At 40.0% G+C, this 15467-nt stretch overlaps 4 protein-coding genes across 5 annotated transcripts; 3 read left to right on the top strand and 1 right to left on the bottom strand.

The window, feature by feature from the left end:
* Positions 1-315: 315 nt before the first annotated feature.
* On the top strand, positions 316-4603 carry RB195_020289 (uncharacterized protein; the record flags this gene model as incomplete). The annotated part of the gene is made up of 4 exons (XM_013440530.2): positions 316-571; positions 1666-1741; positions 3184-3313; positions 4487-4603. The coding sequence occupies 4 exons, from the start codon at positions 316-318 to the stop codon at positions 4601-4603; spliced, it is 579 nt and encodes a 192-aa protein (XP_013295984.1).
* A 4119-nt stretch (positions 4604-8722) lies between these two features.
* On the bottom strand, positions 8723-12387 carry RB195_020290 (uncharacterized protein; the record flags this gene model as incomplete). 2 transcript variants are annotated; one of them, XM_064188527.1, is made up of 6 exons in its annotated part: positions 8723-8822; positions 9947-10071; positions 10163-10233; positions 10304-10369; positions 10458-10498; positions 12305-12387. In XM_064188527.1, the coding sequence occupies 6 exons, from the start codon at positions 12385-12387 to the stop codon at positions 8723-8725; spliced, it is 486 nt and encodes a 161-aa protein (XP_064044407.1). The 2 variants fall into 2 exon arrangements, with proteins under 2 accessions (XP_064044407.1, XP_064044408.1); XM_064188526.1 differs by lacking the exon at positions 12305-12387 and having other exon boundaries at positions 10304-10391; positions 10458-10493.
* Positions 12388-12484: 97 nt separating this feature from the next.
* RB195_020291 (uncharacterized protein) lies at positions 12485-12976 on the top strand (the record flags this gene model as incomplete). Its single annotated transcript, XM_064188528.1, has 1 exon — positions 12485-12976. One exon carries the CDS (start codon positions 12485-12487, stop codon positions 12974-12976), a length of 492 nt encoding a protein of 163 aa, XP_064044409.1.
* Positions 12977-13346: 370 nt separating this feature from the next.
* Positions 13347-13739, top strand: RB195_020292 (uncharacterized protein; the record flags this gene model as incomplete). The annotated part of the gene is made up of 1 exon (XM_064188529.1): positions 13347-13739. One exon carries the CDS (start codon positions 13347-13349, stop codon positions 13737-13739), a length of 393 nt encoding a protein of 130 aa, XP_064044410.1.
* Positions 13740-15467: the final 1728 nt, after the last annotated feature.

Below are 15467 nucleotides of genomic sequence, written 5' to 3' on the forward strand. Positions count from 1 at the left end.
GCCTAAATAAGTGCGAGAATTTTCCTGAAAACAAGGTTTTTTTCCCGGAACCATACTACGTAGAGCAGTTCGAAATCCAAATCGGACCAAAACCCTTCTCGCCGCCCGTTGGCCATCATATAATCACAATAATCATAAGCAGTAACACATTCCCATATACTCGCTTAAAATGTCCTTTATACAATGCTATTTTGCATAATCCACTTGTGAACATCCGCCTATCGCAGGACCCGCCCCCTTGCGCTTGGCAACCAATCAACGCGCGGCGGCACGCCTCTTTTTCATTACTGTCATGTGGCGATTAGCGGTGCAAATATGATGATGACCGATTCGCAGCCGGCTCGTTTCTCAATCGAGGATCTGCTACGATCTCGTCACGATATTCTCGCTACCGTATTACCACCATCAACGCACAAAGATGATCTGCAAAAGTCTGTGGAGCAACATGTCACCGCACTCTCCAGTCCGTCGTTGAACGCCATCCCAAATGCTGAACAATTACCATTTTGGCTTAGTTGTGCTGCTGCAACGTTTCCACTGGAACAGAGCCTGCTTATGGCACAGAGAACAGGTAAGGAAAATCATTAATTTACAACAACATTACGATCTCTCACTTCCTGTCGACTGCTCTAAAATTGGATTTGTCTATTTTTTTTAAAAAGGTAATTTTGGAGTTGTCAATGTCAATTCTTTGCTGCAGCCTAAAGTGCTACCTACATTTTCCATCGATTTCTCTGCTCAAAAGGATGAAATCAGTCCACAGAAACATCTAAATTGAAATTTGAGCTTCTTTTTAAACTGATTTATTTCGCATGAAGGGATCTTTACCTCCTGATCTCAAAAGTTTGTGGAGGTTTTCCTATGCTGTACTACCCTGCATCAATAAACAATAATCAAAGATGTTGAAAAATACATCAACTCATTTATTTGAAGTGCACAGAAGACAACAGGCTCCACGAAATATGATCACTTCGGGAGTTTTCTTATTCACATATCCGTGAACAACGAACAAATCTGGGTCGTATAAGTCTGGAGAAGCAAAATTTGGTGCACTTCGTTCATCGAACATATATTTAAATCAAACAGCTCGTAGCAGTGCGATTTCGTTAATGTTTCATGGAAAAGAAAGAAGTTCTTTTAGTTTCAAAAAACGAGTACGGGATTATTCTGGCTTATCGCAAGATTTATCTAATTAATAATGTGATTGATCCGTTGCATCCAGAAAAACCTCGGAAGAGGTGGCGAAGGGGGCACTAAGCTATTTTCATGGTCTTCTACGAAGGTACGAGTCAATCGTAGACAATGAGAAGAAGTACATTTTTTGAGATGTAAACGAAATTTTCTTTTTTTTGTCCTAATCCTTATCAAAAATAGACATCACCTTTTTGGAAATAGTCTCTTTTTTTTTGAAAATGGAATTGAACGGATCTCAAAAGCACAATTTCTGCGAGATGGCCAAATACTTCTAAAGTAGGATTTATGAGAATTTATGAGCAGTTTTTAAAAAGTGAAAGCATTTCAACTGCATGAGCACAACAGTAGCAATCTTCATGGATACTAATATAATGTATAGTGTTAGAGCAAGATCCATGTTCACTGTTCTTTCTTTTTTCCCAAAAAAATTGTTATTCTAATTGAAATGAATGAGTTTCTTCAACTTTTCAGTGCTTCCACAGTTATGGGCTGCGGCCGCTTCATCGGATGCGCTACGGATTGCCGCTAATAACAAATCATATCGAAGGTACATTTAATTATAGTTAAAGAAGACATTTTCTTAAAAATCAATGGTGTAAATGTTATAAATGTGATTGTGAAATTTCCATTAATAAAAATACGTAAGATCAAGAACGATCAGCTGTGATTTAACCGATAACGGTAAACGTTCAGCCGAAATTAGTTTAATTAATAATCTCTCTTTTTCGTTTCACATTCACAAAATGTGCAAAATGACAAAATTTGTACTTAAATTAGAAAAAACACCATAAATAAGTCGCCTAACTTATTCAGATATATATAAAAATGATTCGATTTTTTGGAGATTCCCAGGGAACGGGAAGAGGACCCCACTGTCTAGAGCCCGTAGCGGCTCTGCCCAAGACCGGCAACACAAATTGTTTTCTCGAAACATCATCACCTTATGTACGAGAGCCTTTCGTAGACCTCATGCTCAGGTCCTGCGACGAGGTTCGAGTAGCTATAGAAGTCTCTTTCCACGTTCCGGAAATTCCCTAACCACTATTTCCAAATATTAGCAATTCACTGGTCTATATAGCTCCATTACGGAACTGTTATCGTTTTTAATACGATAACCTTGATGGCGTTATCCAGGCGACAGCAAGACTACAAGGTTCTGCGTTTTTTTTTTATTAAAAAAGCAAGGACTGTTTGAAATTTTATTTGAGAAAAGTATTCTCCAGAAAAACCGTATGGGGAAAAATGATGTTGAATGTTAGTGAATACAAGGTACCAACTAGGACCCCTCTTTTCTTCTCGGAAATATCCTTTTTAGCCAAAAAATATTAAGAATTTATTGTAGAATATTTAATTTAATCTGATGCTGAGGTGTTCGCATGTTTACTGCTTTTTTTGGCTGCAAATATTTTGTTGTTTAACATACATACATAAGTCGTTGACACAAATACGTAAGGATTATTCAGTTTCACGTCCCCGATTAAAAATATCAAATTTCAAATTATTCCGTTAACCCCGTTGGAATCCTGACTGACAGAATACTGAAAAACACTACGTGACACATGATTCACTACACTAACGTTTCGGGTTATCAAGATTGAGAAGCGCTAGAAATTAGCACATGAAATTTTGGAAAAAAAATTAACAACATCTATATTAGACCATCTAAATTGCGCAGAAGAAAAAATCAATAAATATAAAATATAAGTAGTAAAAAATAGGAGTATAAAATGGAAGTAGAAAATAAAATATAAAATGCAAATAATCATGTAAATGATTAAAGTGGTTCGAATCTTGCAAAAAGAAAACAGCAAAAAGTGAAACACTCGAAAGTTAGGTAGAAATTTTGTGAGGAAAAATCTATAGCTGGATAGTATTTAGGCTATACTATGAAGATGTAAACCTAAAATAAATGTAATTGTAAGTGTGTGTAAATGTAAAAGAAAATCAATTTCCGGCAATACATCTAATTTTTAATATTCTCAGTTGTAGACGAAAAGCACGTACGGTGTTCTCCGATCAACAATTACAAGGTCTCGAGAAACGATTCGAAACGCAACGATATCTAAGCACACCGGAGCGAATCGAACTCGCTAACGCGTTGAACCTTAGCGAAACGCAGGTAAGGTGTTTAGATTCCTGAGAAAAAAACTAAACTATTGGAACTAAATAGGAAGCAAATCCACATTTCACTATTGGTGTAACCATGTCATTAAAGGAAATCTCATTTGGTAGAAATCAGTACAGTACATGGTCCTGGAAAAAAATACAAATCTCAAATGAATGCTATTCGCCTGAAATTTTTTGCTGCTACTGAATTGAACACGAAGTTACCCTATTTGTTATTAGTCCGTGTCTTATTTAAGCTCTTTTAGTATTATAGTTTCGATGTAAAATCTTATGAGATGATGAGTGCTTCTGAATGAAGTAACGGAGAGAATATGTTATAAATGTTCCGACCTCTTCAGACTTTGACGAAGGCGATAATGCCAAAACGTTATCCTCTCAATTACCTCATTCAGAAGAACTATTTATTTATTTATTTATTCAATTCTTAACTTCGCGATTATCAATTTGAAACAAAAGCTAAGACAAATATCGCGAACGTATTATCTTATGCAAAAATAGGCTAGAATTCCGCTAGAAATTCTACTTTAGATATCAGGAAGATGAATGATTCTGACTATGTATATCAAAATGACTTCATGTAAATTTCTTAAATTTTGTAAATTCCTTTAAACTTGAAGAAATTCCGTCAACCTTTTGAATATCGATTTCATAGTTCGAAATAATAAACTTTAAAAAAAAGCTAAATTCTTTGTAGTAGCAGTCGGATCAGTGGATTACGCCAATGGAAGAGATTCTATTACATTATTTTTCACTTCTTTATCGATTAGACACCGGGACTAGTGGAAATTTCACTGTACCCAATAAACACTGGTCATTCATTGTTGTCCGAGTGTCCTGTTGGACCAACACGTGGAACTCGCTCGTCCAATCTACAGTACATTAAAAGTATGCGTAGCGGAGTGGAACAGAAGTCGATTAAGAGTTTAGCATGTGAAATAAGTGCCGATGGCTTAGTACCTACATATTCCCGAGGCTTATAACTGGACAGCGAAATTCGATTCACAGAGTACAGAGTCAAATCATCAGTAGAAACCACAGTTTTACCTGAAAACAAAAATTCATTTAAAAAATCTAACCTTCAACTTGAAACATCAACGTTCTTAATTATCGCAGCTGACAAACAGCTGCCTAATTAATGCCCTTAAGCTAATTTCAGTTGTTTCAGGTAAAAACGTGGTTCCAAAATCGACGTATGAAACATAAAAAAGTCGTACGGAAAGATCATAGCGGAGCCGAAGTGCCGGACGAAGAAGAAGCTGACTGGGCTGACATAACCGTCTGATCCATAGACACACTGTGTACTCTTAAATCTGTATGATTCTATGAGAATGTTTCCACGCCTTCTTCGATGGTGATGAATGTATCGTTGGAAAAAAAAACTCGATATATATGCATAGAATTCTCATTTCCGTACACTTTCTTTCACCGGTACTTTCAAATCTTGCGTTTTCATCCTCGTTTAGGACTGTTCGTATCCGTATGTACAGCTGTATTGAAAATATTTGCAGAAAACTGAGAAACAAATAGCTTTTTCCCTCCATTGATGTTATCCTGTATTAGTCTACGATAAAGATTTTTATACTTTCATAAATAATAGGTGTTTATCCAAGACGTTGAACGGTATAAAAGGGGTATTGATTGGAAGAGTGCTGAAACGAGTACGTTTTCTTCGTCCTTTACTTCTCCGTTAGATTTCGAAAATCCCAGAAATTTACCAATGTAAACATTACCAATGTAAACATCGTTACTGATAAGTTGTGTTTTGATTTTGCGACAGGAAATCCCGGGAGGAGCTCAAAGCTCTTCGCTACTATTGTAGCACATAACTTATGAATACGCCGAGCACCAAAAGAACATCTAATAGATCAAATAATATATGATGATCATCAAAAACTGAGTCAAACTTCATCGAGTGAACTTTTTAAATGTGCCGCATGTGACACACACAACTGCTCCTGTAGTAATTCCCCATTGTTGCGTCCATGAAGTCCTTGTTTCCCAATCTGCCAGGAATGGCATCACATAGTCTAGAAATCTAGTCGTCGTGCCAGAATCAACTCCAAATTTTTGATGCTATTTTCTCATCAGAAAAAACAATTCGATGCCTTCACATTCGTTTAGGCACAATTCTCTTTCCTACATTTATCCACATTCTCTTCGGGACAGGTTATCCTTATAAGAACAAGCTGTGTGGAGAATTCTTCCACACATTGCACAAAAATCCTAAAATGACTAAAATTAATAGCAGAAATTAAATAAATCCCCAAAAAGTAAGATGGCAAGGCACCATCAATGACGAGCGATCACGAGAATTTCCGGACAATGCGTTTTGGCGGTCGATCGATCGCGCAGTTACAGTCGGACCTCTTACCGACCGCGCTGCACCTACTCAGTGGTGGTTCGAAACCGCCTCAGCGGAAACCACGCCTCTCAATTCTTAGATATTGATCGATATTAGTGCTAGATTTGGAACGTCGAGACACTTTAAACTGCACGTATTTTCCATAAGGCAAATTATGATGTTCCTGGACATATTCTTAGTGTTTCATATTCTTTTAGTCGGGATACACTTACAGACAGGTTAGCGACTTGGACATGGGGCAAAGACTAGCTCCCACACTAGCCACTGTATTCATCTCCAAAGTAAAACAACCCATCCAGTACCGAACCCCTTTCCTGTACTACCGTTACATTGATGACCGTTGCATTATATGTCTCACTCGAATCGAAATGAACCCCTGTTTCAAGCTTCTAAACCGGTCTTCTTACATACAGTTTACACGAGAAATAACGGAGGAAATTTGGTTGTCCTTCCTTGACGTAGAAATACATACGTAGGTCCAAGGGTGAAAGAAAGGCACGTTGGTTCCGAAAATCCAGTAATAAAAACATACTAGTCCATTGTCTTTCCACTCACCCTGGGAAAACCAAGAAATCAGTCATTGGAGACGTATCAAAGACAGCCGTAAGGGTGACGTCTGATGCCCGGTCCACTGCGATTAACCTACAGCAACGGACGCAAAATCCATCGGTTACATCGCTAGTGTATCACGTATGCTAAGTCATATCGCGCAGCGAGAATATGCTAGAGTGAATGACTGGAATTTCTATTTGCTTTTCATAGCCGACGACTCGGGTGGACCAAAACGAGCTAGTAGGTGAGGTGCGCTTTCGAGGGTCGTGGAAGCATCTTCCACAAATCTCAAGAAGCAGCTAATTCGAAATAGAATATCCGATCCCTGCTGCCCAACTCCAGGCTGTAATATGCCCATTCAGCAAAAAAAAGCAACTGTGTGGTATGTGATGTAGTCGAACCTGAAATTGTAGCTCGCACAACTTAGGAGGCCTTTTTCTGAAGGCTCAAAAAAGTATAGAAAGAAAGAGTGCATAACCGTGACCACAGGCTTCGGCTCACTCGCTAACAAGACCTTTGTAGGTTTCAATTGACAGGGTCATGTGCGGATCGCATCCTATATAAAACTAATGGGTTCTATTGTCCGGATGTCCGCTAATATAACGATAACGCTGCTACTGAGGAAGGAAAACGGTTTGGACTTTTTGGTTCTTGTTTCGAATATAATATTTTTATGGGCTGATTACTTGTTCAGGATGAACCGTTTTAGAGAATATATTGCAAATGTACTGCCACGTTCCACTTCGACAGGCTCTCCTTATCAATCTCTGTATCTCTGTCCTTATCAATCTCTGTGTTTTGATCTGCGAGGCGGGGCTTCAGACCCACGTAAAAAACCTTGTGATTAATAGTTGATGGTACGTGGTGGTCTGTTACGTTACCAGATTTAGCAAATGGGGTAAAGTGTCGTCTTCTGACTTTGTCTATGGTTTGAATGTTTTCTCTACGGTGATGGAGAGCTTCAGAGGATAAGTCACTGATGGCTTTGATATTTCCAGGCTCTGAACGATAACTCCGAAACGTTAGCTTTTAGTTATAAAAAAAGATCAACACCGATCTTAGCTACAGCTCAAGCAAGCTATACTGCAAATATTCTGACTTTCCAAGCTATGACGAAGGCGACGATACTGAAATATTAGTCGTAATAGAGAGTGTTAGCAATGTTGGCTCTTTCTTCACGTTTATAATCGACGAGGTTTTAGGAGGAAACCTGGGAGGACAAAGGCATTGACTTGCTACATCGGTTGACCCCCGTAATTCACTGTATAGATCAAAACACGTTCATAAAACCTCAACGACACCAAACTGCCCAGTTCCAGAGACCCTACCCTCTCTAGATTTCTATATTAGCGTAAGTTTGCTTCAGAAATTGAAGCACTATTGTAAACGACTCTACACCATCATTCCACCAAGAACTGTGAGAATTACTCAATGTATGCGGTTATATAAGAAGCTCAGGTACCAAATAAATCCAGTGTTCTTATTATCTTTGCACCAGTCATTGCCTGAAGGTGGCAAAGTGGTGCAGTTGCAGTGTGCGCCATCGTCGCTACAATAGCAGAGAGATCGATACCCCGATAAGCGCAAGACACCCCACGTCTTTTCGTTCTGGTTAGGCTGGGTTCAACTGCGCAATAACGATGTGAGGCTTTACGTATGCTTGCCACCTAACAGTTGCAAACATCCCGGGCCTCTCGGACATCTTTTTCTTCAATGCTCGTATTATTGCAACAACAAGTTTACGTTTTCCATATTTTGCCTTTACTTCTGGACTACAAGTTGATTACTGGGACCCTAACATTCCTGATTGCATCAAACGCTTTTCTGTGGATTTCGTGGACAAGTTGTAATGTGTTTCGCATGAATACTGACTGGTCTATGATGACTTCCATCAATATATTGCAAATCATCAATTTCGTTGATAAGTATTGCTTGGATTCGGTCAATGCATTGGTTAACATCATCGTCGTATATCATAATCAGTGTATATATGATAGAAACCTCTGCTAAAAAGCAAAAATGTTCACTTCATTTTCATGTAGAAAAAAAGAAAAAGCATACAGAACGATTGATCATGTACAGAAGATTGATACACGATTGCTTATAATAATACGGACCATACAGTATCCTTCGTCATAGATCGAATCTCATATTCTCGCTCTTTGAAACTGCATTCCTCTTCGATCGACGAAAAAGGCGAGAATATATCAAATATTCCAAATGAAGACTATTATGAATTCTCTTCCTTCCATATAGAAACAATCTAACAGTAACTAACAAAATAAGATCGTATTCCTGGTTTCAAACGGAAAACTAAAAATTTATCGGAAGGAAATAACAAAGCCTGGCATTATCAAACAATGACCGGAAACAGCAACAAAGAAACATCAATACCCAGAGCAGATCATTTGAGAACATTTCATGCAATTGTCGAGGGAGAAAATAAAATCCACCCCACTGAATAGTCTGACAAAATTCGATAAGCGATCACTTAGCAGCGGCCAATTTCTGTTGGATTTCCAGAAGTTTTGTCTTTTGTGTCTCAATCTTCTCTTTAAAATCGGAAAGATTATCATCCACTCGTTTTCTAAAAATAAAAATCTGAGAGACTATAACGAAGGAAGGAAAATCTGAGAGACGTTGAAACATGGTGACCTGCAGAAGCAACGTATGTGAATGCTGCAATAGCTGTACAAGTTACATGAGATTTCTGAGATATGTATCGATTCTCTGATACCAAGTACTAATTGAATTATTCAACTTCAAAAAAACTGAGTGGGTCAAGAATATTTTTCTAAGATAATCCCTAAAGGCATCACTCCACGAATCTGGCGTGGTAAGAATTTCCGTTGGAGTATACCTATATCGGATCATAGATTATGAATACACGGATGGTTCCGCTCATCTCTCCCTGGGTCACTGTAAACAGACCGTTTCAGAAGGCGGTAGAAACAGAGAACAGAGATGGTCAAAGTAACTTGAAACGGAGCGCTAAAAGTTGCGCTCAGAAATTGTTGTGACATTCATCTATTATATTATATTACTATTATATTCTTTTTAAATTGATTTCCTTAAGCTGTAGTCAATATTGGTATTGATCGCCTTTATTAAACAACGGCTAACATTTCGGCGTTATCGCCTTCGTCAGAGACTGGAAAGTTCAAAGCCATTAGTGATTTATCCCCTCAAGCGTCAAAGACAGTCGAACATGGGCAAAGCTATTATATTCAACTAAAATACTAATGCATATGCTTTTAACGCAATGAGAATGAAACAAATCGTCGTGGAAGACGCGTTTCTTCACGACGATTTCACAGAATCGCGTCCTAACATACCTCGTAGGAGGTAAAGCAAATTCCACGCCGTTTTTCACGACGATTAAGAAAAGATGTGCGGAGCCCCTCTAGGTGCCGCAATCTGCTACTCGAACTCTACGCTTCCGCTACAGGTCCGCACCACGTCAAAATTGTGATATACTGTCTTTAATTCAGAATAGGGTGGTTTCGAATCATCGATTGATGGTGTAATCACTGCCGAACCTCTTACCTACTGCGCTACACACACCTTACAAAAGAACTAGGGACGAGAACGAAAACAATAAATGTTTTCTCTCTATAGATTTAATCACAATAATCATAGTTCTAGAATAAAAAAGAAGAGAAAATAGGATATACCGACAATAGTAAACTTAACAAAACATAACGTTCTCACATTTCGGCGGTAATATACTCAAGTCGTTTTTCAACGTTCGCCTTTGCTTCTAGGATATCCTGTCGAACAAGACAAGCACCAATAAGTTTATACACTTTCGCATCTTCATCAAGGTACTCGAACTCCTGAAATTCAGAACAACGCTTTACAAGTAATGCCAGTACGTGTGATGAAACGCGTGAACGCGATAAAAGAACTCAGAAAAAGCAAACTAACAGATTTCACCAGCGTATTTTCCGTCAATTGACTCTCAAGTTGTTGTCGACTATTGATATACTTTTCACGGTCTGAAAAGAATAAAATTTCGAGGAAACCCAATGCGGGACCTCCTCAATCCATCGTAATCGCGAGACTTACCGTTCTCAATCTCTTTGTATTTCTGCAAAGCCTCCTCGAACTGCAACTTTAACTGCTCCGCCATAACTGTAACCAGGTTATTTTTAAACTAAAGAACCGAGGACACTTCCTAGAGCACAGTAAGAATGTCAGAACTAAAAACAAGTACACTAACTTCTAGAACAACGGATGATCGCGAGGAAATCCACATTCAGGCTGGACGCAACAATACTGCACAACTGCCAGTCAACAGTAACCGTGACGGCTAGTTTAAATCACTTGGTTTCACTGTGAATGCGATATCCTGACTTTATCTAAGTGATAGATTATGTTATTTGGATAGTATTGAATCATGATCCTGATATTATGCACTATTGTATTATTTAGTAACATCGTAGTACTTCCTGGAACGTTTTCGTTTACTGTTATCCATTTTCGCGTGTGTGTATGACACTTGGAGCATGCTAGAATTCATCCGTCATCTCCAGAACATTTGTCGGCTATATTTTTATGGTATGAGTTCAGAAAAATAGGCTTTGAGGGGTAGAAATGTAGTTGGAGGCACTCAAAACTGCTCTAATCGAACTGTAGTTTAGAGCGCAAAAAACGGTCTCAAACTATAAGGACCGTTCTTAAAGGCATCGCCCCACGAATCTGAGGTGGTACGGATTTCAGGTGGAGTATTCGTACACGGGATAATAGGTTATGGAGAGAGGTATGATTCCGTCCATTTCTTCCTAATTGCCGTAAAAATGCGGCGCGTGCACAAGGCTGGCGCGCTCCAATCGAAATCCTCGTAGGAAGTAGTGCGCCGGAACGCTCGAAGCCGTATCTTCCGGACCGTTTTCTACGGCAGTTAGGAAGAAATGAACGGAATCACCCTTCTCTCAATAATCTACAATCCCGTATACGAATACTCCACCGGAAATTCGTACCACTCTTGATTCGTGGGGTGATGCCTTTAGCTGTCAAATCGAGATTCCAGAGAAGATATTTCTATATCTTTCTATTTTCTATTTTTTCACCTTCGTTTTCGTTGGAAACTGTTTGGAGAGTTTGGTAAAGTTAAAGCGCCAGCACATCCAGCTCTACTTTTCTTTTTTTATCTTAGTGGCTTTAGATGTCACGTCATGTCAGTAATTTTTAGGTTTCAAAGTCCCGACTGACAAACCTAGTTACGTCTAGTGATTGACTATCGCCCTTCTCAAATGGCAAAACTATTTGTTATTTAAAAACGGTTTTTGTACTTTATAAACGTTTTTTGCGTCCTAAGGTACAATTCGATTGGGGCAGTGTGGAGTGGTTCCTGACTACATTTTCCCTCGGGCTTCTGATCTGGGGACATTGATATGTATCTCATGTAGTATGCAGTTCTTCTAGTTTGTTACAGTTAGGTGATCTTTTGTCAACGTATTCTTAAACGAGTTAGTCTTCCGTGTGGTTCATCCAGACGATGCTGGAGGTGATATGTTTTATTGGCAACAGTTTGAAAGTCTCGAAAAATTCCCTAGGAATTCACAGATTTGTCTTCTGTAACTGTGCTGAGCAGAGTATTTTTATTTTTCACGACTATCCCTATAGCGGCACTCTGATTAGATATCAGAGTGCCGCTATAGGGACCACCATATGAGGATACTGCACGCGGAAGCGTCTGTCTCTACCGGGCATTAGTGTTGCTAGAACAAGCATATCCCACACATTTGGAAGAGACTTCCACTTTGCCTCTTTCAAGTGGTGCCATCACAGAGATAGCAAGAATGTTCACATTTATATTATTACTACTATTCGTTAACTCCTCCGAGATGGTGTCCATTAAATACTTGTAAACGTAAACACATAGAAAACTTTATTACCATCATTGTTACGAAAATTCAAAATTGATTCATGATTGGTTAGTTTATTTATTCTAACTGAACCGAACTTTTCCGTCCGGTGTCATTATTCCATTTGAGAAAGTATTGGTCTATCAACCGACAGGTTATCACTAGAAGTAAATAGCTTGGTCAGTTGGGGCCTTAATACCTAAGCATTGAAGCATCGTCTTCAGGACCCATCTCATGTAGGCCAAAGAGAAAAGTAGAAGATAGAGCTCCGAAGTATCCCATTTATTGAGGATTTTGTAACCTAACCCTTGGCGAATATAATATTCCGGTAGCAGCCTTGCCGAGCGAAGACGGGACTCGCACGTCTTCTTGTCTTGAGATGGAAATCATTACGGAGAGGTTCTACTCGAACCTTTTTCGTTCATCAATTCCTGTGTCAAGCCCGATTATCCCCACTGGTGAAGCTCCACCACGGATTCTCCCTTCAGAAGTACGAGTCGCTATGAAGAGCATGAAACCTGACACAGCCCTCGGACCTGATTTTATATCAACAGAATTTCTTCGGGCTGGTAGCCATCCACTTCATGTGATCTTAGCAGCGCACATGACATCCTACCTTCAGAAAGAAAGGATCCCAGACCAGTGGAAGACCTCGCGAACCGTTCTTATCCATAAGAAGGGTGACCGAGAGAACCTTCGGAACTACCGTACGATATGCTTGCTGAGCGTGTTATACAAAGTATTCACCAAGATCATCCTCACGCGCATATTTAGGACGCTGGATGAAGCCCGGCCTCAAGAACAGGCTGGATTCCGTCAGGGGTTCAGCTTGTTCTTGAGGACCACATCCAGACCGTGTCGAGGGTCATAGAGGTTTGCCGGGAATTCTAACCTTCATCGACCATGAGAAAGCCTTCGACAGCGTAGAAACGAATGCAATACTGTCAGCGCAGGTCGACCAAGGTGTAGACGCTTCGTATGTGAGGACATTAGCCAATTGCTACGATCGATGCAGGACTAGGATACAGCTTTTCCACTGCCCTCTCACCATACCCATTGGAAAGGGTGTACGACAAGGCGATGCTATATCGCCGAAGCTGTTCACGGCTGCATTGCAGTAGATAATGGAATCACTTCCCTGAGAAGAAAGGGGCATACGTGTTGATGGAAGATTTCTCTCGAACCTTCGTTTCGCGGACGACATCGTTCTCTTTTCGAGCAGTACCAATGAAGCAGAAACGATGCTCAACGAATTGAACGAAGCAGGGAAGAGAATAGGACTGCTAATAAGCAGAAAGAAGACACAGTTCATGAAGAACGCCTACTGCGAGGACGGAGGAGTACAACTTGAAGGCTCCCAAATCGTGGAAACTTCGTCATACGTATACCTCGGACGTTCTATGAACATGGAAAACGACTTGAAGGAAGAACTGAATAGAAGAATGAAAGCAGCATGGGCAGCATTCGCAGCCGTTAGGGAAGCTACAGACCAACTGACGGATTTCTTCGTGCCCATCTGTTCGACTCGACAGTTCTTCCAGCGCTCTGTTACGCAGCGGACACGTGGGCAGACACCGCTGCCACGTCTAGAGAGCTACTTACTACTTACAGAGCCCTTGAGAGATGCTTTCTGAAGTTTAACCGGCACACACAACACCTAGCCGGTGGGCCGGTCACATCATGAGAAGAATCGACGACAGATGGACTAAAAGAACGCTAGAGTGGATCTCTGCTAAACGCCCTCGAGGGAGACGGCGAACGAGATGGGGTGACGTGTTCGCTACCAGCTGAGAGCTCAGCTGGATACGGCTCAAGGACCTCGTCAACGTCACTCACGAAACTTGAGAACATCTTGGATGACAATGGCGAGGGAACGAAACGAGTAGAAGAGATGCTGGGGCACGCACGTCTAGTGAAGACGAGCCATCTAAGTATCTACGTAAGTGAGTAAGTTTGTAACCCATCAGCATTCAAAAAGGCAACATCACCAAAGCCTCTCTCTGGTCATAAATATTGGAAGAGAGATCAATATATGAGTAGGTTGGATGCGAAGACATTTCGGTTTTTTTTTTCGTTTGAAATACTATATGATATGACCTAGCTCTTAACTTCTGATAAGCTTTGGAGGGTTTGCTAAAGTTAAGGCAATAGCAGTTCCAGCTCTGTTTTCCTTTTTTTCTTTGTAACATTTGCCTACATGCCATAAGTTCTCTGAAACTAACAGTCAGAATTTAGGGCCCGACTGCATCAACTACCTATTTCCAATAACGACCTGCCGATTAATGATGAACTATCACCCCCTGAAATGCTTTTCTGTTTTCAAATTGGAAAGACATTTCCATCTGTTCGGTTCAGCACCTTTTCAAGAGAAACAGAAACAGTGCATCCACAAATACAATTAATGGATTGATGGAATTAATTAACTAATTAATTAATTAATTAATTAATGGAACACATACTTCCAACTGAACATAGCAATGAACCGACCAATATTACCCCAATAGCGCTGAAAAGCGCGTGTTTGCCTCTTTGCCGCTCCAGCAACATTATAGCCCCCTCGAACCAGGCGCGGCGCGACGCATCCGCGTTGTCCTCATATGGTGGTCCATATACCGGCATTCATGTTTTGTCTCCAAAATATTACGGTAAAGCCTACGTTTTGAATTTCACAGAACAAGTGGCGGAGGAACGACTTGTTCGACAGTTTACAATTCCTATTTTGATAAATAGATAACTATGCGATTCATGAGTGAACTGAATTCATTATCTAGTGAAGAACAACAGACGTTACGTCTGTATCACAACGAATATCAATACCGTAGTATCAGTACTGTTAATACTCAGCAACAACAAATGTCGAATGCTTCTAACAACGAACAATAATTGTTCGTCGTATTCCACTATTGGTGCGTAATAACATGTATACATAAAATATCTTCATATAGTCATAAATAAGTCTATGAAATCTGGAGAATGATATGCTGGAAAGTAAACGAAAACGCAGGTGATGACATCATCAGGAATACTTACGTGCTTGGAAATATAGCGAAGGCAAGCTACCCTGAATAGTATCATGAATAGATATGAGCGGCATAACTCTGGGACAAGATTCAGCAACGAAGAGGTTCGAGATCGGTGATAATTACATTAACGCTATGTGGAGGTAGGACAGTATTCACCAGAGATGTAGAGAAACATGAGTTAAATAGGCGTATGTTCGATATAGCTTTCGCAGATTTAACGATTTTCCACCGGCCGACCCGTATATGAAGTTTGAGGGGTTGATTCCTCTTCGGACTTCGTTTGCCGCAGCACCTCCCTGGAAGGAGTGTGGTGTAAGGAGCTGCGCTCTAAGTCCTGCC

Source organism: Necator americanus, chromosome II (genome assembly GCF_031761385.1).
Source record: "Necator americanus strain Aroian chromosome II, whole genome shotgun sequence".
In the NCBI taxonomy this organism is placed as follows: domain Eukaryota; kingdom Metazoa; phylum Nematoda; class Chromadorea; order Rhabditida; family Ancylostomatidae; genus Necator; species Necator americanus.